An 18,636-nucleotide genomic window follows, 5' to 3' on the forward strand; every position below is an offset into this window, starting at 1 on the left:
CATTGCGGCAGGAATATGTAGCAATTACTTCAGTGAGAACTGGGTGTATGAACATCAGTCTTTAGCCTAACAATATGTGACTGAAACTAAAATATAACTTTATTGCATTTGACTATTCTATAGTTGTAGAATATTTCTTGATATGAGTAGAATGCATAGTGCATGTTGATATGTGTGTTTTCTCTTCATGATGTCATGGTGAGGTAGCATATATGCATGTTAAGAAAATTGAAGTTAGTGAAAATTGAATATGAGTAACATGTACTTCCTCCGTTCTTAAATATAAGTCTTTGTGGAGATTTTACTACTGAATCCACACTGTAAAATGCATCTATATACATCCGTATATGATTCATAGAGGAATCTCTACAAAGACTTATATTTAAGAACGGAGGGAGCATAGTGCATGTATAAGTGTTTTCTCATGCATGTGATATGATTAGGTGGCATTGTTGCATGTTGAGAAAATTAAAGTTAGTGAGGATCAACTATTTAAACATATAGGATAGGATAAGGTAGTATAAGATAACCTCAACCAACTATTCATGTAGGTCGAGCATTGTTGGCAAATCAATTTTTTGCGTCTGAGTGTGTGTGTAGGATGCAAAGCTCCAATGTACTACAATCAACCGTTGGAAATTAAAACAAATCTATTTGCAGAGATAAACCAACTAATTACTTTACTTGAAAAAAAAGTTAGGAGCATGTGTCTACAACCCCTAAGACTAGCCACAATGGGTAGTAACATAGAGTATTAACATGCCCATGTTATTATTGTATATTACTATCTCTATAGTGGGGAGTAACATGCAACACTTTATTTATTAGGCTATAGACTCATCTTGCCTTGATATGTGTGATGTTACTCAGGCTGGTCATAGTGGGGAGTAACTTAGACTAGTAACATGAATATGTTAATACTCTATGTTACTACCTCTATAGTGCATATTATCAAAGGTTAGTATCATATGTGGTCTCATTTATTGGCATGCATGACACATAGTAGCATCACATTTATTATGTTACAGTATCTACCTATGTTATTATAACCATCTTTCTCTCTTCTTTAATTGTCTGCCACATAAGCATGTTTGCGAGTCCCAAGTGCATGATACTACTTATGTTACCCCCACTATGGCCAGCCTCATACTAGTAGTAACTAGCTATGTTATCACATGCCTCTCTTTCTTCATTTATTGCTTGCCACATCATCTATTTTATCTAGATATATGTGATGTTACTACCTATATTACTCCCGCAGTGGGTAGTCTAAGATGTTCAAACGCAAACTCATAAACATATAGAGAAACAAAAGGGCCAAAATTTAGATGGGCACAGTAATGGAGTACTCCCTTCGTTCCTAAATGTAAGTCTTTTTAGAGCTTCCACTACAAACTACATATGAATGTATATAGACATATTTTAGAGTGTAGATTCACTCATTTTACTCCATATGTGGTCCGTAATGGAATCACTAAAAAGACTTATATGTAAGAACGGAGGGAGTATATATTTTTTGTCTTTTTTGACACTCCATGCTGAATTTGGAGTAAAACTTCACCGAAGAGCTGCACCCGAGTACAGTATTTATCACGATGGAACACATAGGAGCGTGGGAGCGCAGGCCCGGCGATAGATACGATATCTTGGCGCACCAGTGCGCTGCGGTCAGGCTGCTCCCAATGGACCGGTGCTTAGATGGGGTGCTAAGCATATTAAATAGCTTAGCAACCAAACTCCCCAATGCATAGGCGCTTAGCTTCTTGTAGCTAAACTCCCTTCATTTAATGATTTATTACTAAACTCTCTCATGCATTGGTGAGTTTGCTTCATTTAAATGTTTTGCCTAGGTTCACGCGCTTGGCATTGGTTCTTCCAGAATCACCAAACCCATCTCTCTTCTCTGAATTGCCTTGCCACATTAGATTTTTCGTCTATATGGCATGCTTAGCACCCGTACCAGGTAGAGCATTGGGAGGGGCCTCAGCCTTGCTGAGCTGACGGTACATGCAGACGCAGGGAGAGGGAACCAATGCTGCTTTTAATTTCTGCACGGGGAAGGAGGAAAACACGCTCGCTCAATCTTTTGCTGGGCATCGTTGCAGCGTGCAAAGATTTCTTCTGTCCATGGAGAGGCATCCCTTGACACATGTTGGCGTGCCCTCATGTGGTCAATGCCCGATGCGTTATCCCATCGTAGCTGCGGACGCACTTGGGCTAGGGCCAGTGTACTAGACCTAGCATAGTAATCGAGTGTTCCGCACATCAGCTTCCAACTTCGTCGCAGAGCTGCACATCACGATGGAGCAGATGGGATGGGAGCGTGGGAGCGCAGGCCCGGCGGTGATACGATATCTTGCTTTTAATTTCTGCACGGGGAAGGAGGAAAACACGCTCGCTCTCCCCGCCTCTTCTTGGAAGTTGGAGTCCAACCCTGCAACGCGCTCTCCCCCTCTCTCTCACCCCTGCGAGCCGCCTTCTTCTCCTCGCCAGGCCACGCCTAGCTCATCCCACTCCTCTCGTCGCCACCAAGCCACACGTTGGGCGGTGCTCACCTCGACGCAGCCGCATTCGTGGAGAAGATGGGCAAGCGGAGGGTTGAGAGGTCGCTTCTCACGGAGAAGACGGCGGACGCCGGCGCCGTCGCGAAGCGGACGCGCTTCGGTTCCCACGCGCTCGCGCCGCCGCCCTCTCGGTCTCCGGCCGCCGTTCAGCCGCCCGCAGAGAGCGGCGATGACAGGTCGCTGGCGGACGTCTCCGCCGTCGAGCCTGCCAGGAGGCGAACACGGTCCAAATCCAACCCGCGCCTACCTCCTCCACCGACGGCGCAGAAGAAGGTTTCCTGGGCGGTAATCTGTATCCAACTCGTTTCACGCAAAAAAATAAATCTCTATCCAACTTGTTATGCCTTTAGGGCCCCTTTGGCTTACAATACAGAGGAATGAGTACTCTGTCAAGCTGGATGTTTGGTTCACACGCATTGGAAAAGCACTTGAATCTAAATAAACTTGCTCAAGTTTAAGTCAAACCACATGAAATTTATAGTTTGAGTGTTATTATACCACTAAAGATTCTTACTTTTCTTAGTCTCGTTTTTAGTGCATAGGAATTTGAAGAAGAGATCCAAGTGGATGTTATGATTCCCCCGACTGGGTTCAAAAGAAAATTGGCTCCATTTTTCCTTCGCCCCATTCCTTTGAACTAAATGCATGAATATTTTTTTTATACAACGAACTAGCAGGAGCCCTTCTTTGCATTAAGAAGATAGAGTACAATGTCCGTTACAGCAAGAAAAGAATAGCTAAGAAGTAAGAACAGCTGTTGGACCTCGCAACACTCATATGTAAATGGTTACAACACTATATCCTATTGGCCTCTTGGACCAAACCAATATCAGCTTTGGCCTTGTTTGCCACCCTGCTAGCCGTGGCGCTCTAGTTCTTAAAAGTTCTGGCATTTCTTTCCTTCCATATGTGCCATGCGATGTACATTGCCGTAGTCACCCGTGTCCTGCCCGCTTGGTTCGATGCTCTTCCTTTTAATCGATTCCACCACCTGTTGATTGATGTTGCAGAATGCGCAATTCTCACCGTCGATGCATGTGTATCAGCGAAGCATTGTTAGACATCTTTTGGACAGTGGAGGGTGATGTGGGCTGTTGTCTCAAGGGTCTGATAGCATTGCGTGCCATTGTCAGCATGGGGCCAGCCCCTGCATCTTAGTCTGTCTGATGTCCAATTGTGATTCTGCAGGAGCAGCCACAAGCTCAGCCTTTGCTCGCCAAATTTGATCAAATCTCGGTGGTGGAATCCGGGTGAGAAACTAAAAATTGTAAGCTGAAGTGACCGAGTAAGATCCATCACATGTTAAGTTCCATCTGATGCAGTTGCTTTCTGTCGTAAGCTGAACATTTTGAATCAGTTCCCAGAGGTGTATGGACTGATCAATTTCCTCTGTGGACACATACGCTTACAATCCTTTCATCCATCTCCCATCAGCCAAGGCCTCTTTAACCGTTAGGTTTTTCTGGCATGCTAAACGAAACGCACTAGGCGCTAAATCCTTCGGGGCCTGACTAAACATCCACTTCTCTGTCAAGAATCGAGCGACCGACCTGTCACCAAGAGTGATTGTGGCGCAGGCCGCAAACATCTGCTTATCAGTCATGTCGCAAGGTCCAGGAGTCTCTTTCCATGGTTTGTCTTCGTCCTGCCACTCGTTCGACAGACATCTTAACCTCAATGATCTTCCAAAACACCTAATGTCCTTTATACCCAATCCTCCATTTTGTTTGGGAGCACATACTGCTCTCTTCTCCATGTTCCCCATTTCCCCCATGTCCCTCTTCATCAGCGTTCTATGAAAAATTCCCCTGGTTCTTATTTAGTCTCTTCTCAACCCAGACATTTGCAGCGAAAATTGTGAGGAAGTATGTTGCCATGGCAGTTATCACCGAGTTGACGAGTAGCAGCCTGCCTGGCCTTGTGATTATCTTCCCTTTCCAAGCCTTTAACCCTGCGGACACTTTGTCAAGCAGAGGTACTTATCCTATGAATCAAAGGAGCCCTTATTGATTTCTCAAGCTCTTTTTTTTACTCCTAAACGGTCATATACAATCTTCGACACTTATATTTGTTTAACTACCCAAAACTACCATGCGTTGAGCACTCATGTAACCATATAGGACATTATCTCTTCACATGTAAATATACAAGCACACTTCATATTCACTCTAAAGAAAGTGTTCTCAATTTGGACTTTCAGATACCAGTAACTGATAAAGGCAAAGAAGAACATAAGCAAAGAGAAGTTCCGAACACCAAGATGAGGACGAGGACGCAGCCATCCAGGAGAGGAAAAGGAGACGCAGGTCCTATTACCTCTAACTAGTACTGTATTATGCTTTCAGTTACTACAGAGTTGAATCACAGTTCGAATAGAAAAAAAATAAAAAAAATTAAATCAATGAGAGCTGAATCACACTTCACTTAGTTCTTGAACAAAACCAGATAAATAAGCTGTCATTTTCTTTTTGAGGAATCTGAAATCTGCTCGCTGTTTGTTACTGCCCAATATGTATACATATAGTGCCAAAAAAGGTTGAAATTACTTTCATCTGATTTGAACTAGGGAGTGACGTGCATTTGCGTGGATGGATTTTAGTGAACATGTATTGCTCCTAATATAGGCATCTTCTCAAATGCGCCAGTTCTACCATTGTTTCTTATGCGCACATGCTTGTGTAATATTATTGAAAATAGTACTATGAAAACAAACCATTAATGGGATATTCCTTGATGTAACCAAGCTAAAGCTTTAACATATTGATTGACGTTGTTAGAGATGTTAACAGTATGCATGATAGTCTATAGGTAATTAGAAACCAAAGGAGTAACATGTTGGGACGGCGCGTAAAAAATCCTTTTACAGAATTTAAAGAATTAAAATCTAAACACGATTGTCTCACATATATAAACTTTGTGCTCTCTTCGTTCACCTCCACAACATTTGCTGCATCGCAATTACTTTGAGTTGTTAGTGTAGTGTCTTGCATTTACACCCATCCTATCCCATTCGCCCTCAATTTTTTAAAGGCTTTCTTCTACATTGCTCTCATCATAGCTTGTCTTTTCCGATTATGCATGTAGTTTTCATCTAGTAATATAGTACAACTAACACGACTTATCACATACTACCTCCGTTTGGGTTTATTAGTCCCCTTCGTATTTTGTGTCAAATTTTGTACAACTAATTACTATGATGGCTTTCACTAGATACAAAGGGGACTAATTCCACTCACTCACTCACGCATCACAGTGAAATGAATGAATAATGCTGTTAAATGAAAAATATCCTGTACAATACACTCACTCACCCACGCATCATGGTGGAATCAATCTTACCTTTTTCTCAATTTAACACCTTTTCAATTATTTTTCATTTCAATCTATTTCAGATATTTCTGAATATAAGAAATACAATTTCCTTAATGAAATGGTTGGACGTCAAAAAAAGAAAACCGTCGAAATTCTACTCTCTTCCACAACCCATCTAGCTCGATCTTGTCTGACACATATGGTACATCTTCTCTATGTTCTGTTGACGAAAACAACCAATGAATGCCGATAAATCTGCCGGATGTTACATTGACATGGTTTATCCATTGTTATATACCGCAGGTTATCAAAAATACATAAAATTCCTAATTTTACTTGAAATTTGATCTGCATTCTAGCTCTGCTTCAGTTAAAAAGTTGCTTAAATATTCTTATGTCTTAAATTAGGAGTGTGTATCATATTTGTTATTCTATTAAATTAATCTAGTTAGGGCCGTGGACATAAACCATGTACATCTTCCTCCCCCACTAGAACAAATAAAATATATAAATGTAAAAATCATTGGGTCTTATCCACCTTAGATTGTTTCTAATGACTTGCATTTATCCGTGAAATTCAAGCCTTAAAAAGTATGCCAATTTTTTATCCTTCGAATGTCCGCCAACTTAGATGCCCATTTTTCTGTCAACTTTAGCTACTTTTTAAATTACTTGGTATAAATAAATTTCATGACTTTTCTAACATATGTGGAGTCCTCAAGTAAAGTTTCTTTGCAGGCGAGGCAAGCAATGCGTCGGTGATACCTCCTGGAAATTTTGATCGAGAAAGTCAACCTCGCATGCAACCTACACATTCCGAGGTACTTTTGTTTCATAAACATTCTTCTGTGCAAGCTTCTAGGCTGAAATTTCGTCGTTGGTAATATCTTACATATCAGTTTAAAAAAGTAGTGATGTCTTGCATATTGCTTGCTGCACCTCTCTCCTAGTAGTAAACAACAACTAATTTTTGCGTTGCCGAGTTTTGTGTCTTCAGCAACAGCCAGTTGGTACAAGGGGTCAGCAGTACCCGAACAAAGGTGAGGTGCAAAAGGAAGCTCAAAGGAGAAGCAAGAGGCAAGAACCGAGTGGAAGGGAAAACCTGAGCAGAGGTATTTTTTCTTCCGCACCTTGCGGTACGCACATCTTACGGAAGAATGCTGAATTAACTGATGATCTTCTCTATTTTCTTGCATGCACTTTTGTTAGCACTCGTTCCTGCACCGGTGAGAAAAAGCACGAGAAGAAAGTCAAGGCCTTTGCAGTGGTGGCTTGGTGAAAGGTTTCTGTATAACATCAAGTATGGCGGATTTGTTGTTTGTTCTCTTGCTGTTTCACTTTTATGTAGGATGCTGATAGAAATTTGTGCTCTGAAATGAGGTCAAATTGGCTAATAATGGTATTATTGACTCTGTCCCTGCTCTTAGAGTACCAAAAATGCAATTCGGGCTTTTTTGCTTCGTAAGGAAAGTGGAGGAAGCACATAAGAACAGGAAAGTTTTCCTTTAGCAGCATTATTCATTCATTTGGTTCAAACGAATAGAGCAAAGGAAAACTGAAGGATTTTTTTTCTTCTCTGATCTCACTTCCGAAAGGGAAAACACAGGACTTTTACATTCTGCTTGGCCCTCATTTTAGAATTCCTACACACAAAGAGGCATCCTAACTATACTTTCTTTTCATGTAACTTGTGCAGATAGGCTACCCGGCGCAATAGGCATTAAATCATATTCTCACGGTGAAGATGGCAAGGTTGCACTGAGAGTGGAATCCTTCCTGCCCAAACAATATTCAGATTTTGTAGCGCATGTCGGGATGTACTGAGGTTCTTGGATATGTTTCGGTTGTGACGCTTCTATCTATCCTTTTGTGGCATTTGCGATCTTTATCTTAGCCACGCAAAACTTTTGAGATTGATGATGCCATCTATATTTGAACTTGTATCCTGTATTTTCACAACTTATCGGGCACGGTTGTGCATGTGGTATGAGGCAAATATCTCTCTCCATTGATTGTTTCAACTATGAAATTAGTCCTTGCATGGCAGTCACTTGTTAATGTTCAGGTGGCATCTTTTCAGAAGAATTTTCCTTGCCTACAAAAGAAGGCCCGTTTACTTCTGGTGGCATCTTTTCAGAAGAATTTTCTATCTCCCACCTCACTATAGCAACCAACAAAACAATTTTCTTGAAAAGGAACCAACAAAACCATATACATAAACCTCTTGTTTTGTTCTTTTGCAAGAAAGTTCAGAGATAGCAACACGATATGTACGGTGTTGTCAATTGCCAACCAAGCATCTAGGAAACTGAGGTCACAGATTTCATCCAGCTTTCGATTCTTCAGATTTTTCAAGATGGCAACACGATATTCTGCAACCAAAGCAGAGTAAGTTGCACCAAAAACACACTTTTAGGGGATTTTAGCACATAGCACGTCCGGGACTAATAAATGAAAAACCCAGCAACTAGTCGTTTAACAAGAAATCTGACAAGTGGGGTCACCTCTCATTAACTAAAATGATGGTTCGAGTTGAGCCGGCTAGGTGAGTTGGCCGTGTCTCCAAATTGATGAAATATATAATATTATTTGGTGTGGAGTTTTTGAACTAGCCGGAAAATTTCAAAACTTCTTATAAATCGGATTAACTGTTCTGGGATAATTCATACCATTTTCCCCGCCATTTAGAAGATCCAAATAAATGCTTTTCCAAATTTGAACTGCACTTTTTTATGTAAAATTATAGTAAATCGGGACCGGCTAGTGGTCGATCAGTTGACTGAAAACAAAATTTGGATCAGTTGACGTACCACAAATTTGTTTCAGTCAATTTGCTAGATCACTAGTACGTGCTTAGGGCGTACACACGTATAGCCAACCGAACAAGCACAAAGCATGCCCTCGGCCATCTAACGAGAGCATTGGTTCTGCTCGGTGTGCGTATGCTATAATGTACACGCGTCTGCTATAGGGAGCTAGAGCTTTTAACTTCATGTCGCACGAGATATTATTTTAAACTTAAATCATTGAAATACCCACTCACGAAGAAAATAACATATTAGAATTTGCCAATTATTAGGGTAATTCACATTTTACTATGGATATTCTAAGAATGCTTAGAATATCATAGTTTTTTAATAACCATGGTATAAATTACTATGAGTTGTTAGCCTAATAACCAAATGAAGAAAAATGATCAGCTGCCAAATTCTAATGTTTGTGCTGGTGTCGCCTTAAAGAATAAATAAAAATAAAGAAAAACAAAAAATAAAGTTTTCCAAGAGAGAAAATGAATTAGTGGCTTTGATATTACTCTTTAAGAAACATGGAAATTAAAAAATTAAAACAACTACTGTTCCACAAAGTTAAGCATGAGTGGTAATATTTTATAATATATGCAATAATAAGCATATACTAGTGGAATTTCGCCAAAAAAAAGTTTCCTAAGAAGTACTAAATTAGTGGAATTAGAATTAACCTTTCTCCTAAAGAAATAAAAAATAAAAATAAAAATGACAAAATTTGCACATAATTTACACAGAAATTGCACTTTTTATAGAAGAAAGAATAAACATATAATAGTGGAATTTCAGGAAAAAAAATTCTCCAAGAAGGAATAAATTAGTGACAATTGTATTACCCTTAAAAATAAAGAATAAAAAAACTAAAGCTAAAATAAAATAATAAAGTTTTCTAAGGAAGAATGAATTAGTAGCATTGGTATTAACTTGTAAGAAGAAATACAATAATTATTTTCATAATAAAAATACAAATTTTCATACAATTTACACATCAATTACACTTTTATAATATGCAAGAATAATCATATAATAGTGGAATTTTAGAAAAAATGAAATTTCCTAAGGAGATGTGAATTTGGTGGATTGGAATTACCCTTAAAGAATAAATAAAATGAAACAATAATAATAATGGAGTTTCTAAGGAAGAATGAATTAGTGACACTTGTATATCCCTTTATAAGAAGAAAATAATAAAAATAACGACTAGTAACAAAATTTGCACACAATTTACATAGGAATTATACTTTTTTTAATATGCAAGCATAACATAGTGGATTCATGAAATAATGAAGCTTCCTAAGAAGAAAATAGTTTAATGGCATTGGTATTGCCCTTAAAGAAGAAAGAAAATGAAACAAAAACAAAAGCAAAGACAAAATAATGATGCTTTCTAAGAAAGAATGAAATTTGTGGCATTGGAATTACCCTTTCAGAAGAAAGAAATAAAAACAAACAGTGATAATATTTGCACACAATTTACACAGACAATATGCTTTTTATATGCAAGTATAAGCATATAATAGTCGAATTTGAAAGAAATGATGTTTCCTAACAAGGAATGAATTTACTGGCATTAATATTATCTATAAAGAAGAAAGAAAATGAAACAAAACTAAAGAATAAACAAAAAATGAAATTTTCTAAAAAGGATTAATTAGTGGGATATTACCCTTTAAGAATATAGAAAATTAAAAAAAATGGCAAAATTTGCATAATATATATATATATATATATATATATATATATATATATATAGTATGCAAGAATGAGCATATAATGGTGGAATTTCGGAAGAAAAATGTATCTTAAGAAGGAATGGTTTTTTAGTGGAATGTAGTAATGAATTACTGACATTGGCATCAACCTTAAAGAAGATAGAAAACGAAAACTATAACATAATAACAAATTAACAATTTTCTTTTAAGAAAATGGGAAATAAAAAAAAACTGAAAAAATTGCACACATCTTTGCACTTATTTACTATGTAAGAAATAAACATATAATGGTGCAACTTCTAATTTATATGCATTTTATATTGTATTTATGTGTATACATTTTGCACTCATCCAACATCTAAAAAATACCCATAATAACATACTAGGAAAAAGAAATAGAAAATAAAAGAGGCATAAAATCAATAGAAAAAACAGGAAGCATCAACGGGCCATAAAAATATGAAATGGGCTTCCGCCCAATAAGGAAACGACTGGCCCAAAATAATGGGCAGTAAAACATTTCGGCCCAAAATATGATAGCTGACACACAAATAAGCATGAAGCACGAATCTTCAAGCAGAAATTAATGGCTTAAAATTGACTGACCGGGATTCGTTTTCAGGCGACTTACGTGTAGCTAAAGTCTAGTAAATCAACTTGCCATGCGTAGCCAATGGCAGGTGAGCCCCCTCATTTATATTTCTTGTCGAACATCTAATCATTGTTCTGCTAAAACAACTCCTACACATTGCTATTGCAGGTCTTCTGCTGCGCATTAACCCTAGAGTTCGGGCTATGTTTTAAAATCCTCTGAAAATGTAGTTTTCTTACAGCAGCTCCTGAAGGTGTATTTTGTTGCTATTTTCTAGCCCAAGAATGATCGTTCCCGGGAGAGTCAGTTCCAAACTGACGAACTGATCATGCAAGAGCAGCTGTTTGTTAGGAGTTGAGGCATGTGAGGGTAATTATACAAGCGTAATTAAGCTGAACGTTCCCTTCTTGTTCGGTTCTTTTCTATCATAGTTGTAGCTTGATTGTTGGTTACATTCATCATCGTTTATGCAGTGAGGAAAAGACTCTAAACGTACTTTTTCTGTGAATAACAAGCCTCGATAAGATTTCAGTATGGGACATGCACAACAACAGCTCATAGATTAGCAGGTAGCTAGCGCAGCATAGCAGCTCACCAGCTTACACCTTATTGTTACCAATCCTTACATCATGTGATCTGGTTCCATGTTCCAAGTTAATTAGCAGAGCACAAACAACATGACACCATCTTACTCATAGCCCGGAAGTGTAGCTCACTCCGGTGTCACCCAACCACGAGTCTCCCAAGATAAAATCCCTCACCGTAAACCGTGTGGCGTCCACCGTGGACAGTGACGTGTGCACTCCGGCCCACTTCACCCGCCCGCTTGTCCCCGCGCCAGGCCCAGTGTTCCCATACTCCCCGTAGTACAACGTGTTGAGCGCGAACTGGCCCGACCACTCCAGCCACCCGGCTGCGGCGATCGAACGGTCGAGAGAGCTCTCCATCACGACGGTCCGCGAGTACTTCTTCCATGGACGACCCAGGTACACCTTTGTGTCGCCTAGGTCCGAGGCGGCGGCGATCCGACACTTGTGGATGGAGATGCCGGTGTTCTGGTTCCGGTCGGTCCGGCCCTGGGCCGTGATCATGTCCTTTTGGCCGAACGGGTGCTTCCTGGGACGGATGTCACAGTTTTGGATGACCACCGCGGAGTTGCCGAAGATGAAGTCCACCGTGCCGGAGATGATGTCCTCGGTGTAGAACTGGCGATTGGAGTGCGTGTGGAGGGTGTCCTGGTATGCCTCGATGTCGCACTGGTACACGACGGAGAGGTCGCCGCCGACCCGCAGCGCCACCGCCTGGCCCTTGCGCGGCCCGGCGTCGTTGATGATGGTCAGGCCCTTGGCTATGAAGCCCGAGCCCATGGCAGCTGCCATGCACAGACGACCACATTAAACGCGTTAGCGAGTACTGGAAAAGATGCATGTGAGTGACATTGGCATGTGAAACATACATATTGCGATGAGATGGGTGATATAAAGTGGTGAAAAGTGTATGGATCTAGTGACTAAATCCAAGCATTGGCATGGGCATTTTTGGGTTGCTTGTGCCTTTATATTTGGAGGGGTACAGGCAACTGTAGTGGCCAGCTGCTCCATTTTGGGGCTTTAGCTTTTGCATGGATGCTGCCATGATTGTAGGGTAAGTAATAATTTCTTCTTCAAGAACATAGCTAGGACAAGAAGAAAGTTGTGACCAAATTGAAGATGGGAAAAAGATGGAGTAATATATGTCGCTTTTGTAGCAGTTGTCCTTGATATCACGATGCGGCGTGCATGCATGGGCTTTAATTTCGTACTACGTACCGACGGTGGCGGAGGCGTAGGTGGTGTAGCCGTCGGCGGCGCTCCTGTGGCCGACGATGACCGTCTTCCCCTTGCCGTCGCCCATCAGCATCACGTTCCTCTGCCTTCTCGAGATCCGCACGGTCTCCTCGTACCGCCCGGCCTTCACGTAGATCACCTTCCTGGCTGCTCCGACGCCCGCCTTGGAGGAGCCCACCGGCGCCATTGCCGCTGCCGTGACCGCGGCGATCGCCTCGCCGATGCTACGGTGCGTCCCGCTGCCGTCCAGTGCCACCACGGCGTCCGGCGTCATGCCGCCAGCCGCGGACTCCAGGAGCTTCCTGTCGTGGTCGGAGACCCAGGACGGGAATGCCCGGTTCGACGGCGTCGACGACTGAGTGGGCGTGGCAGATGGTGGCGGCGTCGCGCTCCCGCCCTTGAGAATGGCGTGCAGCGCGAGCGCCGTGCCGATGAACTCCGCGAGCGCGCCGACCCTCTGGCGCACGCCCTCGCGCCCGGAGGAGGCCGGCACGGCGTCGAGGCTGTCGGCGCAGGTACCCTGGTTCGTGAGCGCGGCGCTGAGCCACGTGGTCGCATCGTGCGCGGAGCCGGCGGCGAGCGCGTCGCCGAGCTGGCCGTGGCTGATGTCGAGCAGCTCGGCGCAGTCGTCCATGCCCGAGGGCGGTAGCACGGCCCTGCTCCGGCGCGAGGACGAGAGGTTGCGCGCCAGCACGCGCGCCGACGCGGCCCGGGCCATGGCGAACTGCACGGAGGCCGCGAACGGGTCCTTGGCGGTCCGCGACGCCGACGAGGACAGCACCATCCGGCACGCGCCCGGGTACGGCGTGGACGAGCAGATGGCGGTGACGTTCACGCCCGACGCCTCCGTCCACGAGACGTCCGCGGCATTGCCGCCGGCAACCTTGGAGGTCGTCTCATGTTGGTGTTGCTCTACGGCGGCAGCAACAGCTCCTAGTGTTGCCAGAGCCAGCACCACGGCGACGGCTTCTTGCGTCCGTCGGCGCCAGCTTGTCCCGCCGTGCATCCCCATTGTCGCCAGCAGTAAAGCGTTGGGTCGATAGGTGCATGGGCAGCGTACAAAGCATGAGCATGGGTTTTCATAGGAGGAATGCTACACCTACGTAGCAGATCTATATCTATACCTCTGTATCTATATCTATATCTATATCTCTATTACCTATACCTATATCTATACCTACTCCCTCCGTTTCTTTTTAGTCTGCATATAAGATTTGGTCAAAGTCAAATTTTGTAAAGTTTGACCAACTTTTTAAGAAAAAATAACAACATCTACAATACTAAAGCTATATGAAAATTAATTTCATGATGCATCTAACAATAGTGATTTCATATTGTGAATTTTGATATTTATTTCTATAAACTTAGTCAAAGTTAACAAAGTTTGACTTTGACCAAATCTTATATGCAAACTAAAAAGAAAAGGAGGGAGTACCTACCAATAAAGCAAGGTGCGTTTCTCTGATTTTTTTCATCCGTTCACCATCTAAATGATTTTTCTCTATTCTAGGTGGTACTGGATATTTGTCCCTTCATCTATTAGAAAAGAAAAAACGTCAAAATTTCGTACATGGGCCGCCCGTAGTATGGCCCAGCAAAGCCACCCAGTTATTTTCATGCACATGCAGGTGGGAAAAAAGTCCTATTTATCGCAACGAGCGTCACATAGTTGCAAATTCGCGCAGGGCGCACAAACGGGGCTGGACCGTTTCCCTTTTTTGGTTCTGTGTTGTGTTTCTATTTTTCTTTTTTCATTTCTTCCTCTTTTTCTTTCTTGTTTCTTTTGTCTTTTTCCCTTTCAAGGTTATTTTTCTTTCTCCTTTTTTTCGTAAATTCAAAATTTTCAAAAAAGTTCATATTATCAGAAAAATTGAATGTTTTAAAAAGGTTTGGAATTTTAAAATATATTCTGTTTTGAAAAACGTCCAGAACATTAAATCTTTGTTCTTATTCCAAAATTGGTTCAGATTTTTTAAAAAATCTTCCATTTTTTCTTTGTGTTTTCCAAAGTAGTTCGAGATTTTACAAAAAAATTGTAATTTAAAAATGTCCCAAATACGAAAAATATTCTTGTTTTAGTGAAATGTCGCAAATTTAGAATAATGTCTGAGCTTAAAGAAACACATTTTGAAAAATTGTTCTGAAAGTTCAAAATATGTTTCCGTTTTGAAAACACCACAAATTCAAAAAATGTTCATGTTATTTTAGGAGGTTCATGTTTTCAAACAAAATTGTGAACTTCAAATGTTACAAATTTTGTTGTGTACTTGTGAAAATGTAAAGAATTTCAAAAACATGTTTGGGATTTAAAAAAAATCATGTTTCAAGTATATTCAGCAATTTTTTTAATAGTAAAAAGATATTGTTTCCAATCTGACATTGGAGTATGATCTTAAAGGTTTAAGCTGGCCATTGGTTGGTAGGACTCTTCATCAAGTGGCTAGCAACACGTATTCAGGTCTTTGAGGACATAATTTTGATCCTTCAACTCATCATTTTTTTAGATTTTTTTCGGGCTTTATAAACACAGGTCGTCTTGTAGCCTACCAGTGTGTTAGTCCATACATGAACTGATGTGCGTCCCATGCACTATTTTACGCAACTAGCGTCATATAGTAGCCCTCACGCAGTTGGTTCAAGAAAAAAATTGCTCTGTCGCACGGGCAGTATTGGGCCTCAGCCGCACTCTCCAACTAGGTCGACCGAGGCAGCAAATTTTTTCTTGGGCCAATAAAAGAGAATATGTTGGTTTGGCTCGAATAAAAAAATTACAGGCACGTGAGCGCTAAACTAATCAAAGAGAATAAAACCCTAATAAAGAAGGGACATTTATGTATGATTATGCACTAAATATGCTAGTGAAACAGGATTTATGTGCTACAATTAGTAATCCAGACGGTTACGCCATCGTAAGAGAGAGTGGTCGAAATAACCGTGCCCCGAAGGTTGCCGCATAGCTATCAAATAAGGAGGCAGACGGAACCCCGAGACTGAGGCGGACCCGGAGGAAAAAAAAGGCACGAGTTGGATGGTTGCCGCCACGCCGACTAACCCGCCACTATCAAGATCTCACGGGACAATTCCTCTCTATCGCATCGCTATGGGGATCATTTTTGGTGGACACATCAATTATCTCTTCCATTGCTTCCCGCAAAGAAATATTTCTCTCGTTGCAACTCACGGGCATATGTGCATTGTTTGATTGGATGAAATTAGGGAAGGGAGCCCACCAGTTGAAATCAAGGGGGATTTATTGGTTAGGGATGGAAAGTTATGTAGGTTTTTATAGTGACACTTGCGTGTTGCAAGGTGCATGCAGGCTCCTTGGTGGTGTTGCTCCGTAGCAAGGCAGGGATACTTGCCGCAACAATTGAGAAATAAGAATGACAGGGAACCTCCAGCCTCCTCAGCGATTTGGCATTCTTGCCCGTCGGATCATTTCGCTTGATGCGTTTGGGACCATCGGATCGAGCCCTCAATCGCCCCCAGCCGCCGGATTGAACCGAAAACACTGTTGCACTGAATAGTTTGCTTCCCAGCTAAAATATCTTGTGCCATCGCCGTTATTACAGTGCCCAGCCGAGGGCGTTTTCGTCTTTTCACATGTTGGCCCATGACGCGTTGATCCCTGGTTGGCCCGTCAATGGATGAGACGAGGGAGGGCGTCTGCCTTGTTGCGGACGTAGTAATTTCAAAAAAATTCCTACGCACACGCAAGATCATGGTGATGCATAGCAACGAGAGGGGAGAGTGTCGTCCACGTACCCTCGTAGACCGTAAGCGGAAGCGTTATGAGAACGCGGTTGATGTACTCGTACATCTTCACGATCCGACCGATCCAAGTACCGAACGCACGGCACCTCCGAGTTCAGCACACGTTCAGCTCGATGACGTCCCACGAACTCTGATCCAGTAGAGCTTCGCGGGAGAGTTCCGTCAGCACAACGACGTGATGACGGTGATGATGTTGCTACCGACGCAGGGCTTCGCCTAAGCACCGCTACGCTATGATCGAGGTGGATTATGGTGGAGGAGGGCACCGCACACGGCTTGGAACAATCAACTTGTGTGTCTTTGGGTGCCCCCCGCCCCCGTATATAAAGGAGGGAGGGAGGAGGAGGCCCGCCCGGCGCGCCAAGGGAGTAGGATTCCTACTCCTAGGAGTAGGTTTCCTCCTTTCCTAGTCCAACTAGGAGAAAGGGGGGAGGAGGGGGAGGGGAGAAGGAAGGGAGAGGGGGGCCGCGCCCCAAACCCCTTGTCCAATTCGGACTGGGCTTGGGAGGGGCGCGCGCCACCTCTCCTTCCCACTAAGGCCCATTAAGGCCCATTGACTCCCCGCACGAATTCCCGTAACTCCCCGGTACTCCGAAAAATACCCGAATCACTCGGAACCTTTCCTATGTCCGAATATAGCCTTCCAATATATCGATCTTTACGTCTCGACCATTTCGAGAATCCTCGTCATGTCCCGATCTCATCCGGGACTCCAAACTACCTTTGGTACATCAAATCACACAAACTCATAATACCGATCGTCACCAAACGTTAAGCGTGCGGGCACTACGGGTTCGAGAACTATGTAGACATGACCGAGACACATCTCCAGTCAATAACCAATAGCGGAACCTGGATGCTCATATTGGCTCCTACATATTCTACGAAGATCTTTATCGGTCAAACCGCATAACAACATACGTTGTTCCCTTTGTCATCGGTATGTTACTTGCCCGAGATTCGATCGTCGGTATCTCAATACCTAGTTCAATCTCGTTACCGGCAAGTCTCTTTACTCGTTCTGTAATGCATCATCCCACAACTAACTCATTAGTAACATTGCTTGCAAGGCTTATAGTGATGTGCATTACCGAGAGGGCCCAGAGATACCTCTCCGACAATCGGAGTGACAAATCCTAATCTTGATCTATGCCAACTCAACAAGTACCATCGGAGACACCTGTAGAGCACCTTTATAATCACCCAGTTACGTTGTGACGTTTGGTAGCACACAAAGTGTTCCTCCGGTATTCGGGAGTTGCATAATCTCATAGTCATAGGAACATGTATAAGTCATGAAGAAAGCAATAGCAATATACTAAACGATCAAATGCTAAGCTAATGGAATGGGTCAAGTCAATCACATCATTCTCTAATGATGTGATCCCTTTAATCAAATGACAACTCATGTCTATGGCCAGGAAACTTAACCATCTTTGATTCAACGAGCTAGTCAAGTAGAGGCATACTAGTGACACTCTGTTTGTCTATGTATTCACACATGTACCAAGTTTCTGGTTAATACAATTCTAGCATGAATAATAAACATTTATCATGATATAAGGAAATATAAATAACAACTTTATTATTGCCTCTAGGGCATATTTCCTTCAGTCTCCCACTTGCACTAGAGTCAATAATCTAGTTTACATCACCATGTGATTTAACACCAATAGTTCACATCACCATGTGATTAATATTCATAGTTCACATCGTCATGTGGCCAACACTCAAAGGGTCTACTAGAGTCAGTAATCTAGTTCACATCGCCATGTGATTAACACCCAAAGACTACTAAGGTGTGATCATGTTTTGCTTGTGAGAGAAGTTTAGTCAACGGGCCTGCCAAATTCAGATACGTATGTATTTTGCAAATTTCTATGTCTACAATGCTCTGCACGGAGCTACTTTAGCTAATTGCTCCCACTTTCAATATGTATCCAGATTGAGACTTAGAGTCATCTGGATCAGTGTCAAAACTTGCATCGATGTAACCCTTTACGATGAACCTTTTGTCACCTCCATAATCGAGAAACATATCCTTATTCCACT

The 18,636-nt window shown here is 42.2% G+C and overlaps 2 protein-coding genes across 5 annotated transcripts; one reads left to right on the plus strand and one right to left on the minus strand.

The window, feature by feature from the left end:
* The first annotated feature begins 2,383 nt into the window (after window positions 1–2,383).
* LOC123145799 (uncharacterized) lies at window positions 2,384–7,910 on the plus strand. 4 transcript variants are annotated; one of them, XM_044565290.1, is made up of 7 exons: window positions 2,384–2,849; window positions 4,765–4,870; window positions 6,615–6,697; window positions 6,874–6,988; window positions 7,086–7,176; window positions 7,304–7,369; window positions 7,573–7,910. In XM_044565290.1, exons 1-7 carry the CDS (start codon window positions 2,583–2,585, stop codon window positions 7,574–7,576), a joined length of 732 nt encoding a protein of 243 aa, XP_044421225.1. In that variant the 5' UTR covers window positions 2,384–2,582; the 3' UTR covers window positions 7,577–7,910. The 4 variants fall into 4 exon arrangements, with proteins under 4 accessions (XP_044421225.1, XP_044421224.1, XP_044421227.1 ...); XM_044565289.1 differs by having other exon boundaries at window positions 7,304–7,910; XM_044565292.1 differs by lacking the exon at window positions 7,304–7,369.
* Window positions 7,911–11,502: 3,592 nt separating this feature from the next.
* On the minus strand, window positions 11,503–13,897 carry LOC123145798 (pectinesterase). The gene is made up of 2 exons (XM_044565288.1): window positions 12,793–13,897; window positions 11,503–12,356 (listed from the first exon to the last, which is right to left on the minus strand). Exons 1-2 carry the CDS (start codon window positions 13,820–13,822, stop codon window positions 11,677–11,679), a joined length of 1,710 nt encoding a protein of 569 aa, XP_044421223.1. The 5' UTR covers window positions 13,823–13,897; the 3' UTR covers window positions 11,503–11,676.
* Window positions 13,898–18,636: the final 4,739 nt, after the last annotated feature.

Source organism: Triticum aestivum, chromosome 6D, assembly GCF_018294505.1.
Source record: "Triticum aestivum cultivar Chinese Spring chromosome 6D, IWGSC CS RefSeq v2.1, whole genome shotgun sequence".
NCBI lineage: Eukaryota > Viridiplantae > Streptophyta > Magnoliopsida > Poales > Poaceae > Triticum > Triticum aestivum.